The sequence below is a fragment of the Leucopleurus acutus genome (assembly GCF_964270905.1).
Source record: "Leucopleurus acutus genome assembly, chromosome: 15".
Lineage (NCBI taxonomy): Eukaryota > Metazoa > Chordata > Mammalia > Artiodactyla > Delphinidae > Leucopleurus > Leucopleurus acutus.
Genome location: NC_139157.1, coordinates 20,311,596 through 20,335,313, shown reverse-complemented (window position 1 = coordinate 20,335,313; position 23,718 = coordinate 20,311,596). Strand labels below are relative to the sequence as shown.

Below are 23,718 nucleotides of genomic sequence, written 5' to 3'. Positions count from 1 at the left end.
TTTTTGTACCATTAGAATATCACAGTATTAGATGACAATAGGAGTACTGGTTTCCTTAGGAAGAGAATAGCTTGAATTGTGTAATGCTTATTTAGACACAAAGTTATTACTTAAATAAGCTGGAGTTACTAGTTATAGAGTAACTTATGAGAACAAAAAGGCTTTGTCTCTGTCTCTTTTAGAAAAGTTTACCATTGACCAGCCCACTGCTGCTGAAGGCTTGTTTCTATTGAGGGCTGATTTGCTAGAATGTCAGACCATCTGGCACCTCAAAGCTTCTGAAGCTTTCAGAGACAAAAATGATTGTCTCCGGTGGCATTTACTTTCAGATCTAATGAGGCCACCATTTTTTAATAGCTATCTACCTAGAAAGATAAATGTGTTTTCCTTGGGAATTTTCCGTCTATTTCTTGACTTATTTTTGTGTGGAAAACGTACCATGTGCCCATGGTAAAATGTTCACACAGTAGAAAAGACAAAAGAAAGGGTCCCATTCTAGGCACTGGTATTTCCAATCCTTCTCTCAGAGGTAACTGTCATTGCTATTTTCTTATCTCAGTCCAGAAATATTGTCTGTATGTCATATATTGTACCTTTACATAACTACATCAATCTCTCTCTATATGTATATGTATACACACACACACACACACACACACACACACACACACACACACATATATTAGAGATTACTTCTTATCAGCACGTAACTACCATCACCCTCTTTCCCATAGCTGTACAGCATTCCTTTGTGGGACTCCATCATAATTTATTTACATGGTTACCTACTGATGGACATTTAGATTGTTTTCAACTTTTTGCTACGTCAGATATGACATACTGAGCATCCTTGTACATATGTGTGTACGCATGCTTGCAAATTAAATTCCTAGAGATAGAATTTCTGACTCAAAGTTTATATGCATTTTACTGTTTGATGAATATTGCTAAATGATCCCCAGCCCCAAGTTAGGCGGATTTTTAAAAGTCAACTCTGCTGCTGTTAATAATCTCCAGGAAATGTAATGGCTTAAGTTAATGCTATCAAACATAGGAATTCCTCATTCTCTAGTCAGCCTACAGATTTTATTATGAGCTACATAATGCATTGTCTGGGTTCACTGTCTATAGAGTACTTTTTTGAAACTTCTTGGGACAGAAACAAAGACATAATGGAGAACTCTGTTGCTTAGTGTAAATATATGAGGGAATGGAGATAAAGGTACAGAAAGTAAATAAAATTAAAGATTCTCGGGGGGGAACAAAGGATGATTATACTCTATGACTTTGAGGGGAGCCATATTTGTAAGTATAAATGGTTCATGTGATAAGTGTATTGACTGGTTATTGTTGAGACTAGTGAGGGTGAATCATGGTTAAGGAGTCGAAGTAGGTTTGGGGTGTGATTTTGCAGAGAATTCCAAATGGGATGCTAAGCGGGAAGATGGCAGGAACATGGATCAGAGTTGAAGCAGTAACTCAGCTCTGAATGGATTGGCCTGCAAGCATCACAAAAGCCCTGCTTCTTTTATTATACACATAAGCGTAGCTGACCTCACTGAGTAAGTCTGAACTTCTTCGGGGTTCACTGAATGTCCAGTTTTTTAAATACATATTCAGATTGTAGAAACACTCCCTCCTGGGAAGAGTACCAATGTGTTACTTAGGAGTGAAAACAGCACCTTCAATTTTGATTTATCTTGACACATTCGTTGTTATTAATAAAATTTGTATTTCAATTTTGGCTTTAATTTTCTCAATCTGGGGAGCTGAGGAAAGTTGGAAAACCCTTAGAAAATCTTTAAGGATGTTCTCCAAAGCCCTGTGCAATTTGGTTGCATATCCCACAGGCTTGTGCTGTCAGTACACATCTGGAATTGTGAGGTTCGGCTGTATGAGATGGTTTCAGTCTTGTCTGATGCTGCATATTTTTAGGAAGGATATGGTTTTGAAACATTAACATATCTTGGCATTATTTTTAGTCACCTAATAAAGTGCTGTCTGAATCATTAAATATTTAGAAGGTTGCTCAAGGCTGACCCCTGCACCTGCTTGGCTAATTCAGAAGCAGATCAGCTGGCATTTTTCTTCCTCAATCCCCACTGCACCCATCCACTCCCCTTAAGAAAAAAAAGCTCTTTGTGCCTTTAAAAATGTCTAGTAGAGTCTTCTGGCTGTAGGTTATGGAAATACTTATAGAATCTTTTTCTTATGAGTTATAATTTTTATTTCCCAATTGCTAGCTGCATAATTATCAGAAGAGATGACATTATTGAAGAGATGAACATTAAAAATAACTCCTTGGGTACAAAGCATATTGCCTGAACTTCCTGGGATAAAAGGAAGAGTTCCGCCTTTCATCAGGGGGCTCAGGCCTCCATTTTAGATTGAACCTTCTGCCCTTTAGGGCTGTATATTACTTTAAATAGCTACCAGCTGACAGACTTGGTTGCTGGCTGATGTTAACTAGAAAGCTGTAATGTAGTCTCCCCTTAATAGAACCACAGTGGCAGTAGACAATGAATTGAAATCTCAGATCATGATTGGGGTGTAGAGTCTATGTTGGTTTGAAAATAAACCCCAAGTTAGGAAAGTTATGAAAAAGATAATTGTGTATATTCCTTTCAAAGCCGTTATAATATGGATCTTTCCTTAAGTCTGAATGGGTTTATAATAAGTAAACTTTTCTACCCATGCCTGAAGCTCTTCATTTTGAATGAAGCCATGATGTACTGATTTATTTGTAGTCACCTATTGACCTCCATATGCTTTGTTTTAGAGGCTCCCAAGAAGCTTTTCTTTTCTTTTCTTTTTGTTCTTTATCTTGACCAATATAAAGAGAAACCTGTTAGGTTTTGCATAGAAAACATACTTTGTCGTTACAGTGTTTATAAATGTGAAGTTTATGTTTAGTGAGAAGGGTACTTTAGGATCCACTATATGGGTAAGGCATACATTGTTTTCCAGCAAAGCATTTAGACTTCTCTTTTTGCTTATATTTGACTGAACCCTAAAGAATGTCTTCTTGCCTTGACGAAATTGCTAAATAGTAAGTCATCTTTTAACAAATTAAATGAAATATAGTTTTTAAGTGTAAAAAGATTTTAAATTAGCCTAGCCTTTGAAAGTTTTTGCCAAAGCCGTATGTACATTTAGGTCTCTTCATTTTGGCAGTGGAATGTGGTTTTTATTAAGTAATTTAGGTTTAGATTTTACTGATTCCTTTATTGAGTTTTCCTGTGCTTCTCTCTGGTTCGGTAACCTCTTTCTCATGGAACTGTGTTGTCTATGTTTGAGGCATGGCTTATTTAACTGGAGAATCTTAGGATAGTCAGTGTTTGTTGATCTGCTACAAACAGATTGATAGTATTATATTATGTTTATTCCACTTCTCGAAGGTTTAGTGCACAATTTATTTGCACACTAGTTTAGACTGGCAAAATGTCAACTACTTCAAATTTCATCATCCAATTTACTAAGTCTCTCTAGTGATGCACTGCTTTCATTGGGGGCCTGTATTTTTTGTTTTAATGATTACAGGATTACAGGAGATAATTTATCGAAGAGGTACTTGGTTTAAGAAAAAGAAAGGGCTATGGAGATGTAAGGAATATTACCAAGAGGTTATTTTGTATACAGAGTTTAAACTGAGAAAGTATTCCTAGTTATAGATAGCAAACACAAATACATAATAAAATGTGCTCACAGTTATCAAAACAATTTACATTTTACAAATCTTTCTTCTAATGTGTCACTCAGTTATCAAAGAGCACAGTACTTTTGAATAATATATTAAATGTTTAGCTATTTGAATTTTATGGAATATCTTTGGACTTTTACATAAATAAGTTGTCTATTGTTAATGTCAGTTATACCTCAATTTTAAAAAATAACACTTTTAGTTGCTTTCCAGTGTTTTAGTGAGGATATAGTTACCCTCTTATTAAAATTAGGTGAGTATTTAAAAATTTTTTCTTTGGAATGGTTCCATGTGGATCCACTGAGTATTTTCCTCCTGAAAAGGGCATCATCATAGCTAGGTTCATCTGTATCTTCCTAGTGTTTGATATTTTATAACTGTGAGTAGGGAGCTTTATTTAAGTATTCCCTTTTCTCCCCAAGCAGAGGATGTCAGTTCTGAGAATGGGTATCGAGCATTTGCAGGGAGGGCGAGTGGCTGGCAGAGGCTCTGGCTTCTGGACACTCCACTCTAGAATTCATGTGAGAACATGCTTTTCCTCTCTTTCCTTATGCTGTCTTGATCTCTTCTAAGACTGAAGTGCCAATCATGCTGATAAAGTTTCCCCTGCTCTTGTCTTTTGGGAAGATTCCCTAATACACTGCTTCTTTTCTCTGATAGATTCGCCTTGTCTAAGGATACAAGATATCCGGGGCTCTAATGATATCCTTCTTGTCTTGGTATAAAAACCCTCTAAACATAAGACTGTTTTTAAGAGAAAGACTGTGGTATTCTCTGTTGTTACAGAGAGTTCTTATTTAATTCACTCTTCTGATATGTGCATGGGGGGTGGCATGTTTGCACATGTCTCTGATCACAGTCATCCAGCACCCTGGGTGGTAGTTGGAAGTTTGCCCAGCTGAGAAAGATTGTTCTTTTTCTCTCTCTCCTTTATTTATTTTTTTGTGATGGTGGTGCTGGAGGTGGTATTGGTGCTGGTGGTTCCTTTTGTCTTGTATTTATGTAAAAAGTTTATTTGTTGCTGCTGAAAGATCTCAGCATGTGGCCCCAGAGCCTTCACAGATCTGGGTTGGCCTGGTCAATTTCTGTATAGTTTCTTCTCTCTGTTTCTGATGATTTGTCGTCATGCTGATGTCAGTGCTTTCTTTCTGGATACAAACTGCACAGATTAATTTTATTTATAAATTTCTGGACAATCAGTTTACCAAACTTGTTTTTGAAATTAGTAGTGTCTATCTATAAATCTGAATTGGGCACTTAGAGGTGAAACACATTCTGGTAAAAATCTCATAAAGCCAGCTTGCCTCTGGAGACATCTTGGTTTTTATGAATAAATGATGAAAATATTTATGAAAGCTTGTTAAATTTTGTACAGATCCGCATATGTAAAACACATGCTATTTAAATACTGATATGAATAAGTTGAGAATGACATAGAAAGAAAAATGGTTTGCAAATCCAAAAACTAGTAACTACATTGTATACTGTTACCTGATAGCATTTTGTTTTTTTCTGTTGTTAATAGAATCTCTTTCTCCTTATGAGTGCTAACAATTTTGATATTTAAGTAATTCAAATAGCCTTTTAGGAGATACACATTCTAATATCAGGGTTATTTTTTCCTTTCCTCTATACCCTGATGCAAAAAACAAACTTAGTTATATTAAGATTAACATCATTCCATTTGTGAGAGTGTCACTTTTATGAGCATTACATATTTATGATGAAATTCTGCACACAACTAGAGAAATATGTTTCATATGAACATATCTGTCATACTTTTATTGTTATACTAAATAACTATATAATGCAAAAAGAAAATCACATTTTTGCCTTGGAATGATGTCCATAGTAGCAGTGCAAATGTCCATAATAGCAGTGGATTCAACATTTTCTTTGAAAGCATTTAAGCTCTTAACACTTCGTAGAAGATAGTGTTTCTCTCGGTGCCAGTAATAATTTAATATCAAAATGGAGGGCACATTTAAAAATAACTGGTTATTACTCACATTTTGAGTAGTTTCTCTTATTAAGTTTTATTTTGGAAACAAGTATATTCCCCACATGAAAACAGTCAATGAGATTAAAAAAAAACAACTTTCCTTTAAAAGGATTTTCCCCATCCACTTTACTGTCAAAACCTTTTTAGAAATAATACAATTGACCACACATGTTTTGTTTGATGATTTGTATTGTTCTGTGGACCCAGCCCTTTTTATTTTCTTGGGTGGGCTCCAAAGTGGAATATGGATCCTGTGATCATTCAGGATTGAGATAATTTGAGAGATACTGTACTGCAGTTTGGGGCGGGGAGGCCTCCAGGAAGTGGGAGTGAGCTTCACTTTAAACTGTGTGTGAGGGGTGGTGGAAGGGAGGATGCTGATTAAAATAATAAACAACTGCTGGAAAGAGAAGTGGATTACCACACTCCTGTCAGATCGGCGAGCCAAAGCTGATGAGGCGCCCTCCCTGCCGCAAACTCTGCAAAGGGGACCATGAGACCTGCTGCTTAAACTTTTCTCCCGGTGGCTAGAACAGCTTTTTAAATAACTTAGCTCTGTTGCACTGACACAGCATCCCTCAGGCATAGCTTGATTTAGGGAAATGGATTGAAACTAGCTTGGTGGTTACCATAGCAACACAGGCTGCCAGTGTCTGGGAGAGTGCAAGCCGGTGGTCTCTTGTCCCATGTTTGGGTGTTTCTTCAGACAAGAGTGCCCTCCTTGCTGTTCGAACTCTGCATAAGTCATGCTTTTTGAAAACTGGCTCCTTACCCAGGATTTTTTTTTTCTTTTTCTTCTGGAAACTAGTCTGAATGGAGGAAGTTGGTAATACTTGGCTCTTTTTTTTTCTTCTTTTTTTTTTTTTTTTGCCTTCTCTCATGCAAGTTTCCAGGATATAGCTTCTTTTTTGCTTTGTGTAATTGAGAACAAACTCTAAGCTTGGGGCCCAGGAGAGAACAGTTGTGGGCTGCAGGTCATTAGTGAGGTGAACAGAAGGGAATCCTGGGCTTTCCAGAGAAAAAGGAGACCATGCCAGCCTCGTGGAACGCGGCTACCAGAGAACATACAAGCAGGTCTATTCCTTGCGAACTCTGAAGTCCATGAAATCCTGGACCCACGGTGGGGTGGCTAAAATGTCCCAGCACAAGCTGCTGCTGCTCATGGACCATAGCTCAAGGGCAAGGCTTGTAAAGGATTTTACAAAGGATTTTAAAGTATAGCCAGAAAAGATACGGTTTTTAGAAGTTAAACGCTGTTGTCTGAAGGAAGTTTGCCGGAAAGATGTAGGCTTCAAGGGCTACTGGACGATGATTGGTCTGAACTTCAGCTTACGGGAATTGCTGACAAAATTTGAAAAGGTATGCAGAAAGCAGACTTCATCAATGTACTTTTTTCTTTCTTCCTTTTCTTGTCTTTTTTTTTTTACTATGCATTTAGATGGCGGATAGTCTATTGATTCTGATTATTTAATATAACTTTTAAGGCATTTGATTTGATATCCTCTTAAAAAAATTTTGTTTCAACTAAAGATCAAGTTAGCAATCTTTCCTTTGGTCAGGAGGGCTTCTCATGATGCCTGTCAGTTTTAGAATTTCACATCAGAAGAGATCCTTTGTACTCAAGTCGGCTGGTAATTTAATTGAAAGTTATTTTGGAAAAAAACAAAAAACATAAAAACAACCAGCAACAACACTGGGTTTTCATGCCAAAGTCTGACTTCATCAGGCCTGGGTTCTGTTTTCCATACCCCTCAGGTTTATCTCCCTGCAGTGGCCGAGCACTGACTCTCCCAGCCTCCTTTCTGAAGATTCAGTTCTGAGAGTCAGGAGAGGATGCCTCATAGTGACAATGGCACATCTGACCTCAGACTTCTCCTCTTTCTTTCTGGTTCTGTCTGTCTTAGATGTAGAGTGCTTGTGTGCACTGTGGAGCTTTAATGCTTGGATCATTATTTTTGCATTTAGTTCTTTTTTCCATGGGAAAGTTCTTGGCACACTCCAGGACTGAGTCTAGCCCGCCAAAGGCTACCTTACATTTACAGTTAAACAAAACAAAACCTCCATGTGCTGCTCATGGGCTTCTGCCTTCCATAGCCTTTGGATGCCAAACACCTATATTCTTTCAACTTCCCATCTTTAAAGAAAAGGAAAGGGATGAAGTACTCTCCGCGCATAAATCAGTTACTGATCATTATTGTTAAAGATGTACTCTGTGGCTGTCACCACGAATACCCTGTGGTTCATTGCAAGTATAAATATAAGCAAGACTGTACTGAGTCATTTACAGAATAATGCGCTTTTTCTTACAAAACCACAATTGCCCGGGGAAAAAGGCGTAAACCGTGTCACTTGAAAAGTTTGAAAGCTTTTCCAAAACAATTGCAGTCATTGCTTGCCTCCTGATGGTAGAAACAGTGCAGTGGGAAGAGGGTGGAGAAAGAATTCGCTTCTCCTGGTTGAATGCTCCCTCCTCCCCGGCTCTCTCCCCGCACCCCAACTGTCATAGTAAGGACTGTAACCCAGGGTTCACTTTGGCCTCTCCCTTTAATATGTTATTAAGCACCTACATTCCTGAGGGTAAAGGGTGGTTCCTGGTCAACTTGTTCACCGTTTAGAAGGGGTGGAGGCGGTTAGAGAAACTTTCTTTATGGCAGCTGGTAACAGCAGGTGACAAATTTTATGACCGGTCTGTTAGCTTGGTTTGTATAGATTTGTCTGTTTCTTCCTAAAAAGGTATATAGGGCATACGTTACATGAATAATTCATTACTTAGACCCCCTGAGAGGCCGTAATTGTGGTCAATAGCTGGCCTTTTGTATTGTAATTGCTGCTATTAGTCTTGAAAGCTTAGGTCAGATACCAGAGGTTAGTAACCTGCCTCAGCTTTTTGGCTATTTTCTTGACAAAGTTACCAGTTCTGGTCATATTAGTTTCCTCCTTTAATTCCTAAACCTTAGTATCTGCATACTTCTTATTTTTTCTTTTAGTAGTTAAATTGACAGTAAAAGAAGCCTACAGGCCTAGTCCTGTCAAAAGCTTGATTTGGGATTTTTTTTTTTTTTGAGACAAAGGGCAAATTCAGAGAAACAATCTTGCTGCCATTCACAGTCTGAAGTTCTCCATACATGTTTATTTTTGTGTTAGACGCCTTTATAAAAATCAATGTGAAAGTTAATCTCCTTGCCATATTTCATTTGTAGGAAGTTGTCATACATGAATGTATTTTTCTCCAACTCAATTTTAAAAAAAATGCTTTGTGTATTTTCACAAAAGCTGTCTCATATATTTAGCCTATGCTACATTGATTCATTGCCAGGAAAACTGTATTATGGAAAGGTACCACTACCTCACACCTCAAATACAACGACCTTCCCCCAACTCTGAAAGTAAAAATGCCGGTTCTAGGGAATGACCAAGGCTTACTGCTCCAGTGCAAAAGCCACATGATACCTTTGGAAGCTAACGGTCTTCCCATAGTCCCTTTATTTTCAGTTTCCTTAGTCTTATCTTTTCCTCAATATTAGTGATCTGCTTCTAGAGCAGATCACACGGCGATTTAACACTTGGTGATTTAACACTTTTCTCATCAGTAATTATAATAGTTCAAGCTGATGTTTAAGTTCCCAGAGCAAAAGGTGTTTTGCTGGATTCCTGAAACCATTTCAGGCCTTAAGAAAACTAGAGTACAAGGTTGGGATAGTCGTGGGTCTTCCAATAATGTTAATCTGAAAAGTTGAAGACTGGTCAGATAACTGAAATTTCCAGATGACAGCAGACCTTCAGCATAACTTCAAGACAGCAGTTTGTTTGTGAGATAAATTGAAAGGGGATATGTAGTTGATAGTTTTTGAATTTTAAAGAAATCTAGTGGTTTGTGACTTATATTTGGGTATCTGTTCATACAGGGATGTTTGGCATATCGTTGGGGTCTGTAATCTGGTTATCTAGTCCCAACATGTGTGATGCTAGAGTTGTGGTTTTCCAGCATTAGCAGGATGGGCAAATTGCACCTGGGACTCAGAGTTCCTGGGGATCCAGGGGGCCGGAAACATTCTCTACTGTTTCCTCAAGGTGACAGCTCACCACAGATCAGGAAGCCCTGACTGAAGGGAACCACGTGTTCCCCAGAGTGGTCTTAAAGAGGAGATTGAAACAGAAACTTCTCGCCAAGAGAGGATGACCTTATGGCAAAAGGTGCCAGGCAGCAAGCAGATCCTAGTTACCCAACCAGGTGATGAGGGGAGAGCAGTTGTGACCAGGGTGACTCTACAGCGACTTCAGACTCACAGTTGACTTGACACAGAAAGCTGCCACCAAAATACCTTTCTGAAATGCAGCCTATGAGTTGGTTTTAATGCCACCTGATTTTAATGAATTGATTTTCTCCTTGAAAGTACTTCATAATGGAAGTATCTGATGGACTCAGTGGCTGTTAATATATTGGTATACTTGGCCATCTGCACTGTGTACTGTCTGTTCCATTTATTTAGTAGTCATGGAGGATAGAATAATGGACAATTTTAGCTTAGTGACATTTTGAGTGACTGTTGCCTTTTATTAATTTATGCAGTTCTGCTACTAGATGATTAATGGTAATGGTAGTTCTCTAAGGGTGTGTGTGTGTGTGTGTGAGAGAGAGAGAGAGAGAGAGACAGAGACAGAGAGACAGAGAGAGAGAGAAAGACGGAGTCTGAGTAGCACCACTCTCTTGGTGAATCCTTTGGGAAAGATGCTTCCCATAGTGACAACACAGAGAGAAACTGCTCAATGCTAAATTTCCTTTATGATATTGACATCCTTTAGGATGACCAATATTTAAAATTATAATTTGAAGCTATATTTTGCTGCTCAATTTGCAATATCTAATTTTTAAAAATTTTATCCTGGAAAGACACAGTCAACTTCCAATTTCAAGGTCTACTCTTGCTTTAATATTTAGTAAATATTTATGAAGTACACAGTATGTACCAGACACTGGGCTGAATTCAAGGATGGCATGGATAACAGGGTAGACCTCCACTCTTTGAGTTTACAGCCTAGTAGGAGGATACAGACCTTAAACAAGTCTGTATTCTGTAAGCCTGTGACTGAGCAAAAGGAGGTAGCTGTAAGAGCGACAGGTAGACATAATCTAACCTGAGTGCAGTGAAGTTTCTCCTGGAGAAATGATATTTAAACTGGGACTTAAGATGACTTTAAAATTAAGGAAGGAACTGAGATTGTGGGCTTACATGTGGGAGATGTGCGTTGGGGAAGAAAATGAGAGCTTTCTGGGCAATAGGAACTGCTTTTTCACAGGTCAGAATTTGAAGAGTTGGGTGCCCCAGAACTGTTGTTTAAAACATTTAAAATACAAAAACCTTTGACTGGGGTTTCAAACTTGTTCAGTTTCATTTATACAATCTGATTTTAGGAATTAGGGTGGGGCAATAGTTTGATAACTTGAAAATATTTGTTAATAACTGTTCTTAAACTCATGTTCATGTGCAGATCAAACCTGCTTATATAAAGTGCACCTCAGAAGGAAAGCCACTGTATTTTAACTCACTAGGATGTTAGTATGTTTTAGTAACAATTGGTATAGAGTCAAGGATTTTGAACATTTTACTTTGTTGTGAAAAATATTTTTCTTAATAGCAGTGTTTGCTATGTTGGAATTTAAAATGTACTTTGTTTCTTTATTTTTTATCATTTCAAGTTGGCTTGTTCAAATTATCTTGAAAGTGCAGTTAATTGTAAATTTGTTCCACTTAGTAATTTAACTTTTTTTCTACTCTACTGTCTAACATATATTTATAATCACAGATAATGGGAAAAGAACATTACTGGCATTGATTTCTTACTTTTTTATGTTTTTTTGTGTTTTTTTTTGGCTGCGTTGAGTCTTGGTTGCTGCGCACGGGCTTTCTCTAGTTGCAGCGAGCGGGAGCTACTCTTCGTTGCGGTGCGCGGGCTTCTCATTGCAGTGGCTTCTCTTGTTGCAGAGCACAGGCTCTAGGCACGTGAGCTTCAGTAGTTGTGGCATGCGGGCTCAGTAGTTGTGGCTCGTGGGCTCTAGAGCACAGAATCAGTAGTTGTGGCGCACGGGCTTAGTTACTCTGGAGCATGTGGGATCTTCCCGGACCAGGGCTCGAACCCGTGTTCCCTGCATTGGCAGGAGGATTCTTAACCACTGCACCACCAGGGAAGTCCGATTTCTTACTTTTTAAATGCTGCTGTCCACCAGGTGATACCACTCTTTTATCTGTCAAAATGTGATTCCATAATTATTAATAGAGTGGTTAAAATTTATGAGATTAGTTGTTGAAAGAAAATATCATTTATAAATAATTAATTGAATAATTTGTTGACATCAGCAAGTTAATTGTAATAATTGATTAGTTAATTGCAATCACTCACTGTCCCAGAAGTCTCACAAACTGTCTCAAAGCATATTTACATAGCATGTAATGACCTTTGAGGATATTATTAGGTTGTATTTTTTTTTAGGTGATACCTAACTCTTTTTTAAAAGGTATGATCCCTCATTTTCTAAACCTGAAACTCAGGCAGTGATCCTACTGAGCTCTTGACAATCAATCCTAAACTGTCTCTGAATTCCGGTCTCACTTTTGAAAGGAACAGTGGATTTCTTTTCCCCTAATGGTTAACTTTGTTGATTTAGCCTGAGCCTTGGGATATAGTTGGGAAGTTGTTGCTAACCTCACTTCTTCACCTTCAGAAAAGGGGTCAGGATTCCTTCAGAGAAAACACTTCTGTGGCCGTGTAGGGTTAGGTAAATATGCCGTGCAAAAATAAACCAAAATGATGTCAGCAAGGCCCAAAGAGGATGAATCTATTCTAATACCAACTTAGTTGTTGAAGACTTCTTAGTGGTACTATTCTAAATCTCTGTTTCTTATAGGAGGGTTCAAACAGTTCTGTTTATAATAATCTAAGGAAATTTTTTTTGGGGGGATGGTTCGCGGGCCTCTCACTGTTGTGGCCTCTCCCGTTGCGGAGCACAGGCTCCGGACGCGCAGGCTCAGCGGCCATGGCTCACGGGCCCAGCTGCTCCGCGGCATGTGGGATCCTCCCGGACTGGGGCACGAACCCGTGTCCCCTGCATCGGCAGGCGGACTCTCAACCACTGCACCACCAGGGAAGCCCTAAGGAAATATTTTTGCTTACACAGCTGCAGCCACTACTTGATTATAGAACATTATAAAGAAATAAAATGTATGTGATTTACATTATAAAGCGTTTGCATATAATATCTCTATGGGTTATATCATTGAAGAAATGTCCAGTTAGGGCAAAACTGGTATTAAAATATCAATTTTTAAATTAGTAAATGAATAAATGTTTTGCTTTATTTGTGCAGTTTATTTTGACCTGGGTAGTGGGCGTTGTATAAAAAAAGACTAATTGTTGATCAGTGAACCTCTGTGAGCTTTTGTAGCTGTCTTCTGCAAGGTTCTTCTGAAAGTGTGCATCTTAGGCTTTTGATGGTATTTTACTTAGAGAAAAATACGTAGTCTCTTTATTCTAACCCCTAGCTTTTCTTAACCTTCTACATTATGCTTACATTGTTTGAAAGTACACTGCAAGGCTTTCGAGTGAATTCTTAAAGTATTTCTTCTGTTTTCAAATGTTAGTTTAGCTGCTTGAATACTTTGCTGGGATCCCTCTTTGCACATGACTGCCTTATGTTAAATGGTTGGAAGAGCATTGCTTTGTGCTTCTAGATGGATTACATTCCCATAACTAATTATCAATAAGCGTTTTGTGCTTTAATGTTTATTTAATGGTCAGAAAGGCTTCCAGGTGACAGAGGTAAGCATTAGTAGGGCAAGTCTCCCAGCTGTGCAATGGGAGTTAACCCTCTTTCATAGAACTTTAATTTATTTTAGCATTTGATGTTACATCAGGGTCAGGATCTGACAGACTTCCATGCTGGCATCTTGATTTTAAAACCAGTGCGTCATTCCACAGGGATCTATGAAGGAGCATGATTCATTAACTGCGGGTAATTCTAAATTTCCAGCAAAGAGCTTAGGCAAGGCTTTGCAGTGCAGGCTTCTAAATAATAATTTCTCCCTGTTAAATTTTTTGAACGAAGAGATTAAACAAAATGATTACTACATTTCCTTCTAATTATTTGTCTGATTTCTCTTGGCATTACAGTGGCTAATATGCCAGTCTGTCAAGATGAACTTATTCATACACTCATTTATGCAATTTTGCATCCATCTATCTATCTATGTATCTGTCTATCCGTATACATCTATTTTTCATTAGACTTACTCTATGTAACAGAGACTCTGAAGGATACAGAAGAAATATTAAGATGATTTTCTGTCTTTAGGAGCTCTTGATATATTTGGCCAAATAAATATGCCACCAAATGTTAAATTAAAAGAACAATGTATGCTGATTTCCTTTTCTTTTTTTTTTTTTTTTTTGCGTTATGTGGGCCTCTCACTGTTGTGGCCTCTCCCGTTGCGGAGCACAGGCTCTGGATGCACAGGCTCAGCAGCCATGGCCCACAGGCCCAGCCGCTCCGCGGCATGTGGGATCTTCCCGGACTGGGACATGAACCCGCGTCCCCTGCATCGGCAGGTGGACTCTCAACCACTGCGCCACCAGGGAAGCCCTGATTTCCTTTTCTTTGATCGTTTTCTGGTTGTTGATTTTCTTCCTAATTTTTGATGAGGCTCCTGTGTGGAAGGGTTTTCCACACATTGAAACTTATGTTGCAACATGAATATATGATCCCTGGTGGTGCTCTTAACCAAAATGTTATGGAAGTACTTACGATCATTGACTGGGCCAGTGATACAGTTCTGTTTTACTCCATCTGTCATTGTGGCCGGATTGGAACAGGCATCACCTGATCTGAAGTGAAGAGGCAAATGTGCTTCGTGCTTTTGGTATCCAAATTTCTTCATGCTGTGGAATGCTTCTGTGAAACTGAGGAAACTATTTATGAATCTTGATGTGCATCTGTCTTTCTGTGTCTCTTGAATATGAAAAGAAGCAAATACGTCAGGCTGCTACAGGAAGTTGTGGTTTGAAGTTGCCTTGTGATTTTAGGTGTGGTCCACTGGTAATGATGTTTAGGAACCTGCACAGGAAATTAGAGACCAGATTCTCCTTGACAATACAGAGCAAAGGGAGGCCTTGCTTATTTACTCTGTCACTGAGCTTTTTGAGAAAGATGGCTATCATACATCTTTACAGCCGAAGTTTAAAACTGGGCTTTTGATATATGTCTTTGGAGGTCTTAAAATGCATCTCAGGACACAGAAATAAAACAGTTCTATTCTAAAGAATAGGACTGTGTTGTTCAGGAGATGTCATCAAAGAATCTTTCAACAAAAGTTTCCTTTTCTTTTTCTTTTTTACTGAGAATTTCTATTTGAAACCTCGCAAGTTCAATTTATAACCAGATTGCCATTTACATGCCTACTGTTCCCCAGCCTGAGAACCTTGAATTGGTATCTGGCTGTGTTTCCCTGCTTCCCCATCAGTGTCTGCTGTGTACTCTCTGAGATGGAGGTGCTAGTAAAGTGCAGAAGAGTCAACAATGTTGAGTTTTTGTTCAGTGGTTAACCCTAATTCTGGGTGTACTCAGATTACACTTTGCAGGGAGACCTGATTTGGCTTTGTTGTTAGATAACCTAGAGACCAATGGGCTTGCAAATTTAGAGCATAAATTTTGCAGAAGCCGTCCATCAAACTTTGTGTTCACCTCCCCATCTCTCAAATATGACCCTATTAATGTCATCTTAGATGTCACAAATCTTCCCAGAAATGATAATACAGCAGTTCTGCCCCATAACCTCGTGTGATACCTTTTTACCGTGCTGATTGGAGTAGTGAGTTGTACAAGGCTTTTCCATGTGTCGTGGTTGTGTAGGTCTGTAGATACTTGAAGAACAGTCACTTCAACGCTGGCCACTAAGCCTTGGTTCTTAATGGAATACATGGATTGCTTATCAGGAGTAAGTTCTAAATTAATAATAGCATTCTGAGTATTCGAAGAATTTCTGTTTAAATTTTTACCATGCCCATTTAGAGTTGGAGAAACTAAAGAAGAATGATGATTATAAAGGAAAATTGAAGATGAGAAGTGTAACAAAATTATAGTGTTTGGGTTTGCTCTTCTTTTACTAATTCTGATTCATTACCAGAAATATAATTTTTATTTCTGCAATATGTTGCCTTAATATTCCTTACCAATTAATGCCGTGGAGACTCACCCGACACCTTCATGGCCCCTTCTGGTGTCTGCTTTTCTGTAAGTTCATACTCAGTTGTTGGATGGTAGTGGCTGTCACACTAGAGTTAGCTACACATCCCATTTATTCATGAAGAAAAGGTGATTGCCAAATTAATATAGAAAGTTGTGTTGACAACCTTATAACAGGAGAGAACTAAACAATTGATAAGACCCTCTGTATTTTAAAGTTTAAATTTGTTGTATTTGTTTAATTACGAAAAGAGACCCTGTTTTTTATAGAAACTTGGAAACTCAGAGAAGTGTAAAGAAGAAAACTAAAATCACCTTTAATCCTCTTATACGGAGATTGCACTATTTTGATTTATTTCTTATAGTCTTCTAATATATGTGTGTGCAATGATTTACAAATACATAGGCTAATTTAAACACCTACTTTAAAAATTAAATTAACATCACAATATATAGTTTTTTATCCTCCATTTTAAAACCTAATAATAAACTAGCATTAATGTATATTATGAAAAGTTTTTACTTTTTTATTTTAAAAACAATCAATGTGATAAATGTGTTTATACATAAATCTTCGTGGGATAGGTAATTTCAACAGTTTTAAGGCTTTTGATACAAATTGCCAAAATGCTTCCTCAAAGTCTGAACCAATTTTTATTATTAATTTATATTAATTCTTATTTTACTTAAACTACACTCAAATTTACTTTTCTTTTTTTTTTTTTTTTTTTTGGCGGTACGCAGGCCTCTCACTGTTGTGGCCTCTCCCGTTGCGGAGCACAGGCTCCGGACGCGCAGGCTCAGCGGCCGTGGCTCACGGGCCCAGCCGCTCCGCGGCATGTGGGATCTTCCTAGAGTGGGGCACGAACCCATGTGCCCTGTATCGACAGGCGGACTCTCAACCACTGTGCCGCCAGGGAAGCCCTCAAATTTACTTTATAGAAGTGAACAAAATATTTTCCTTTTCAACAGGAGAAATATTATTTTGTCATTGTTTTTTATTTGTTAATGAGGATAAACATTTTTATGAGAATGCTTTTTTAAATTTTAGAAATAAATTTTATTAGATTAAAAGGCCGAACTATTAGTAAGTTTGTCTAAATGTAAAAAGGAAGTTTAATTATGTACTATCTTAGTGACCTCTGTAAAACTTCATATTTTGAGGGAAGTTTTGCCTATGTGGAAAGAGGAGAAAGGATTTATTTGGGTATTAAGCAAAGTTGAGTGATCTGGCAGCCACAGTCGTACAAAATTTCAAAAATTTCTCATTGAATTTGAACATCTAACTAGCTGATACATGAAATTTAGATTATAATATTGATACCTTCTGTTTTTAAGAATGGGGGAAATCAGTGTCTTATTAAAGATTTAAAAACTATTATTTTCAATGTAGAAATTGTGAAAACACTTAAATTTGTTCTCATTTAAGCTAAAATTAACTATTTTGCTTTTAAAAAACTCATTTGTGGGCTATGAAAAAAGTAAAGTTTGTATAGCAATCCCAAGTAATGTTGACACTAATACCTAATATTTGCATTATCTCTTTGCCTTTTTCTGTTCAGGACATCCAGGCAGAAATTGATGCCCACAGTGACATATTTAAAAGCCTTGATGGAAACAGGCAGAAGATGGTAAAAGCTTTGGGAAATTCTGAAGAGGCTACTATGCTTCAGCATCGACTGGATGATATGAACCAAAGATGGAACGACTTAAAAGCAAAATCTGCCAGTATCAGGTCAGCATTGTCAGTATCAAAATAAAAATAATGGGGGAGGAGGATTTTCATGATTTTTGTATATCAGGAAGAGAACAGGAAGCCTTACCAGCATGCTACTTCTTCAGAAATAGTTTAAGATTTAAATGCAAAGATACTTTTTTTTAAAGTTACAGTTTTAGCTCCATTTATGTGCAGTGCCCTCTGTCAACTGTTCCTGACTAGTCACAAATTTGCATATCATATTTTAAACCTAATAATACTAATGATTTTACCAATACCTGCTAGTTGTCGAGTGTTTACCTTAACTAAGTATTGTGTTAGGATCTTTACAAACATTTCTTTATTTAGTATTCAGAAAATCCTAGTGAGGTGAATAGTAAAATCCTTTCTTACATGAGGTGACAGAGGCTTAATGAATATAAAGAACTTGACAAGATATTGAGCTAACAAGTGCCACACGAGGATTTGAATCTAGATCTTTCTGACTCTTGGCAATGAACGTGTTTTGCTTCGTCAAGCAATTTGTATGTCCAATCTGAAGATGTACTTTTAGAAATTAGATATCACTTATAGACACTAAAATGGATAACTGATGACTCATGTCTCCATTTGGAGAAAGTAAAAAGTAAATAAGGATGAATTTGAGGACCAGAATTTGACTAAGAAAGGACATTGAAAAAAGACCTACTGTGACAGCTATTAATATTATTACTGGGAGTTAAGAACATTTTAGAATTATGTTTACTAGATGGTGGATAATACGTAATGGATATGAGTTTAGTGGAAACTGACTAAGAACATGAATGTTGGTAGAAAGACTTGGATCTTGCACCTAGGTCAGTTTCTTAAATCTTAAAGTTCAGAAACAGTATGATGTATTGAAAAATGTACAGCCTTAAACCAAATGGTCTTGAATTTGACTTGAATTTGACTTGGGCAAGTCACTTAGTCTCTCTGAGCCTTGGTTTTCTCATTTACAAAATCAAAATATAAATATTTAACCCACACGATTGCTGTGAAGATTGAATGGGGTAATCTGATAGTTCCTTAGTCTATGTAATTTCTGTCTAATGTAGCATCTAGTTTATTTTATCTTACATAAAGGGGTTCAGTGGATCTGCTTCAACTGGTTTCTGCATTTTATAGACTACTTCATGGAGAGCAGAAATCTTTTGCGGATTATTTACTGTGAATGAATTTTAAAAAAATTTTCCTTCTGAAGAGAAATCCTGAAAGGCTTTTATTCTTCTGGGGCTCATAAAGGGATATTTGCACTTCTTTTTACACTTAAAGAAGGGGGTAATGTAGCATGACTATGGAAACCTCTGTGTAAAGATCCTGTTGGACATTATCAACCAACTCCTCTTTTTTAGTTAGAGAGGAAAATTAGGGAGTATTGTATAGTGAGAGAATATACTTGTGATTGCTTAAAATTGAATTTTCAACTGGCCAGACCCCATTGGGTTTCACCTTTCTGTTCCCCATAAATATAAATAGATAAAAAGATTTAAAGTGTTAACATAGTAGAAAACATTCACTGAGGTTCTAACAAACCCAACTAGTGTAACAAGCTAAAAGCCACAGGCCTGGCCCTGGTGAAGACTGTGTAGATGGTGCTGGAATTTTGAGAGTTTGGAGGATGAGTTCCTCAGGAAGGAGAATTTAATGAAGACAAAAAAAATCTTTGACCTTTCCTGGCCTTTATTGCCTAAGCCTGTCAAGTCACATTTTTTTTTTTCTAACCTGGAAAGAAAGAACTCATAAGCTATAGTTGGAATATTATCTAATAAATAATGTTATTTTTAGAAGATGGGGGAATAAGCTTTTGCCAGTGGGCTTCTGGATCAAGACAAATCATACATTCCAGCAAAATGTGTTAGTAATGTGATAATAAATTAAAATAATTTTTAGCCTCATTACTCATTTCTGGAGATTCAAGCATTTAATAAGAACTTACTTCTAGGTTTAAGGCATTGTGAATCATAAATAAGATATGGCCCCTACCCCCAAGGGGTTCACAGTTCTCTTCAGGCTAAGATGGGTCCAAAGGAGGAAGTGGTAACTTTCACTTCAGATGATCATCAAAGGCTTCATGAAAGAGATGATAACTAAGCTGAGCCTTGAAAGGTGTATAGTTTTCCCCAGATGGACTGGATGAGGATTGGAGAAAGATATCTAAGCAGGAGGCCAGAAATAACACTGTGTTTTCATGGAGCAGTTAAGAAGTTCAGTCTGACTGAGAATAGAATTTGCTGATGATGTAGAGGGGAAAGACTGTGACTAGAGAAAAAGGTGAGGAGGGAGGTAAGACACAAATCATGGAACACCTGTGTGTACCATGCTCCATTCCACTGGTAATGGAATTTGAAAATTTTTAGGTGGCATGATTAGACTTAAGCTTTGGAAATATCCCTCCCACACAATTATGGAGAGTGCATTATTAGATGAGAAAAGTTCTAAAGACAAGGAGAGCTGTGAAGAGACCCTTTCAGAGAAATACCCAAGAGTGGAATTGCTGGATCGTATGATAGTTCTATTTTTAATTTTTTGAAGTACCGTTAAACTGTTTTCCATAGTCGCTGCACCATTTTACATTCCCACCAAGAGTGCACAAGGGTTCCCTTTTCTCCATGTCCTCACCAACACTTGTTATTTCTTGTCTTTTTGACCATAGCTATTCTGAAAGTTGTGAGGTGATATCTCATTGTGGATTTGATTTGCATTTTCCTGATGATTTTCCTCTACGTTGAACATATTTTCATGTGTCTGTTGGACATCTGTATGTCTTCTTTCGAAAAATGCCTATCAGGTTCTCTGCCCATTTTTAAATCAGATTGTTTTTGTATTGAGTTGTGTGAGTTCTTTATATATTTGGGGTATTAACCCCTTATGGGACATATCATAGGCAAATATCTTTTCCCATTCGGTAGATTACCTTTCCATTTTGTTGATGGTTTCCTTCTCTGTGCAAAAATTTTTTAGTTTGATTAGATCCCATTCCTTTATTTTTGCTTTTGTTGCCTTTGCCTAAGGAGACAAATGCAAAAAATATATATATATATATATTGCTAAGACCAACAAAGAGTGTACCGCATAGATGTTTTCTTCTAGGAGTTTTATGTTTTCAGGTCTTACAGTTAAGTCTTTAATCCATTTTGAGTTTATTTTTGTATATGGTGTGAGAAAATGGTCTAGTTTCATTTTTTCACTTGTAGCTGTCCAGTTTTCCCAACACTACTTATTGAAGAGACTGTCTTTTCCCCATTGTGTAGTCTTCCCTCTTTTGTTGTAGATTTAATTGACCATATGTGCATGGGCTTATTTCTGGGCTGCCTATTCTGTTCCATTGATCTGTGCTTCTGTTTCTGTGCCAGTACCATACTATTTTGATTACAGTCGCTTTGGGTATTGAGACAAAGAAAATGAAAACACTGCTTTGAAAAGATATATGCACCCCATTGTTCATAGCACCATTATTTACAATAGCCATGACATGGAAACAGTTTGCAACTGCTCATCAACAGTTGAATGCATAAAGAAGATTTTTTATATATATATATATATATATATACACACATACAATGGAATATATATATGCATATATATGTATATATATGTGTTTGTATATATGTGTGTGTGTGTATATATATATATACACATATTAGCCATAAAAAAAAGAATGACATTTTACCATTTGTGACAGCATGGATGGACCTGGAGGGTATTATACTTACTGAAATAAGTAAGACAAAGACAAATACTGTATGTTTTCACTTACATGTGGAATCTAGAAAATTAAACAATTGAACAAATATAACAAAACAGAAACAGACTCACAGATACAGAGAACAAACTAGCGGTTACCAGAGGGGAGTGGGGGAGGGGCAACATAAGTGAAGGGAATTAAGGTATAAAACAAATAAGTTTCAAGGATGCAATGTACAGAACAGGGAATATAGTCAGTATTTTATAATAACTGTATGGAGTGTAATCAATAAAAATACTGAATCACTATGTTGTACACCTGACACTGATGTTATATGTCAATCATATCGCAATTAAAAAAATGATAAAACGGTTTATTATTCTTAGTAATGGGCCCTCATATAGTAAGCACACCTCAGAGAGAAGTGGTACAGGATGCATTTAATACTCTGGAGCTAGACTGCCTAGTAAGTTTAAACACTAGTTTTGTTCCTTGGCAGCTGTGACACTGCGGGGAGGTTACTTGGCCAATATGTATTTCCTCCTGTGCAAAATAGGGATAATAGGAGTAACTTCCTCATAGAGTCATCATGAATAGTTGATTTAATTAGCCTTTATAAAGTACCTAAAACAGTGGCACATGGTAAGCACTAAATAATTGTTAACTATTATTATTACTCTCATTGATTACCATTATGTTTGGAACTAATTAGTTCAGAAGACATAGAAATTCTCCCTACCCCGTCTTGTTTCTTAGTCACTAATATTGGGAATTTCTGAGAAGGTCCCCAACAAGTAGCATCCCTCTTTCTTGGCTGGATTCAGAAGAAATAGGAAACAAAAGTAAGGACAAGTGAGAACAACAGTGTCATGTTAATTACTGACAGAGGCTAGGCTGGAGGAGGTGCTTAGAGTAAGAGCTAAATGGGGCTGTTAACCGGACTCCAGAAGTAGGCAGAATTCCCAGCAGTCACTGGACAATGTGGCCTCCCATGTGGGAAACCCTGCATGGAAGAGTAGAAAAGAACTCAGTCTCTGCAGACTTGTTCTCAAAAGGCAAGAGTGAGCTGAGCTAAGTAGATCAAGTTATTCCCCAAATCTACAAATCAGATTCCTCACTCTACCTCTACAGGGACAGAGAGAGTGAAAGGGTGGAGAAGAGGCCAGGAATGTACTTAGTGAGAAAACCCCTTCCCAAGGAGCTGGGATGTGGAGGTGTTCTCATTAACAAAACGTGAAGTAACTTCCCCCACAGCCAGCTGCCTCCTTCAGTCCTTACTGAAAATGTTGCTTGCTGAGTGCACTATGAATTCCTGTTCCTCTGTTCTTTCCTCTCATTCCTTTAAAGTATAGTCTACACTTGCACTGGCTTCTATTGTGAACAAATTCTCCTATGTCTTTAATATTTGTTTAAACTCTCCCATCACTCTTCTCTATAATTGAAAGTTGACTGTCCCCTTAATTGCCTGCTTTACTTGAAACACTCTTTAATAGAGTTCAGTTTTCCCATTTTCCTCACCTGGCAGTCAACAGGAACATTCTGAATATTTAACACCTACTATGGACACCAAGTAGAACGCTAGCCATAAACTCCCAGTATGGCGCCAGCAGACACGCTGAACAGCAGCCCTGCGCACAGGGATAAGAGGGAAAGTTGGCAGCCTCACTGCTATTTCTTAAGCATTGCTTCTCCATCTCTCAACATCTTGTCGTTAGAAGTGGATGCATCTATTATTTTACCCTCTCATCATCTTATCCCTGCTTCCTCCTGATGTATAGGACACTCTTCTACTTTACTCATTGATTTGAGCTTCTGACTTCCTTTTTACTCTGCATCTTTTCCTCACTTATCATCCTTGGTGTCGACATCTCTACTGATAACTCTGTATATTTTGACTTCTCAGTTTCTTCTTACTTTATCTCTAAATGCTTTTATCCCTATTTTGTTTCTAAGCCCGATAGATCTGCCCAGGCCTAGGACTTAGTTGACATCCCATGTTATCTTGGCATCCCTGGGATGAGCAATCTCAGGAGACCAGGGGCAGATTGTTTTCAGAGCACACCTTTTATTTTTTTACATCCCACCTGGCCATGCACATCTGAGTGCCATTGATTTTGCCATGTTAGTTGGAGAAGAGCCCTCTGTTGTAGCAAATCAGGATTGTTTAGAACATCATCAGTAAAACAACTCTCCTTCACATTAAAGTTATGTATTTTATGAAGAGGACCTTCTTTCATTAGCTTCATATGTACCAGGACCACCTATATACTATCCCCTAACTTTGCAGTTATATATATATTTTTATATATATATATATAAATATATATATATATTTGCAGTTATATAACTCTGTATATAT

The 23,718-nt window shown here is 37.5% G+C and overlaps 1 protein-coding gene across 6 annotated transcripts in view; it reads left to right on the top strand.

The window, feature by feature from the left end:
- The window catches only part of UTRN (utrophin), a gene marked incomplete at both ends in the record, with an annotated part of 495,417 nt that overhangs the window by 325,990 nt on the left and 145,709 nt on the right, over window positions 1–23,718 (top strand). For all 6 annotated transcript variants that reach the window (XM_082855593.1, XM_082855592.1, XM_082855591.1 and 3 more), the window contains one exon: window positions 17,499–17,671. In XM_082855593.1, coding sequence (XP_082711719.1) covers window positions 17,499–17,671 — 173 coding nt within the window. The remainder of the gene's footprint in view (window positions 1–17,498; window positions 17,672–23,718) is intronic.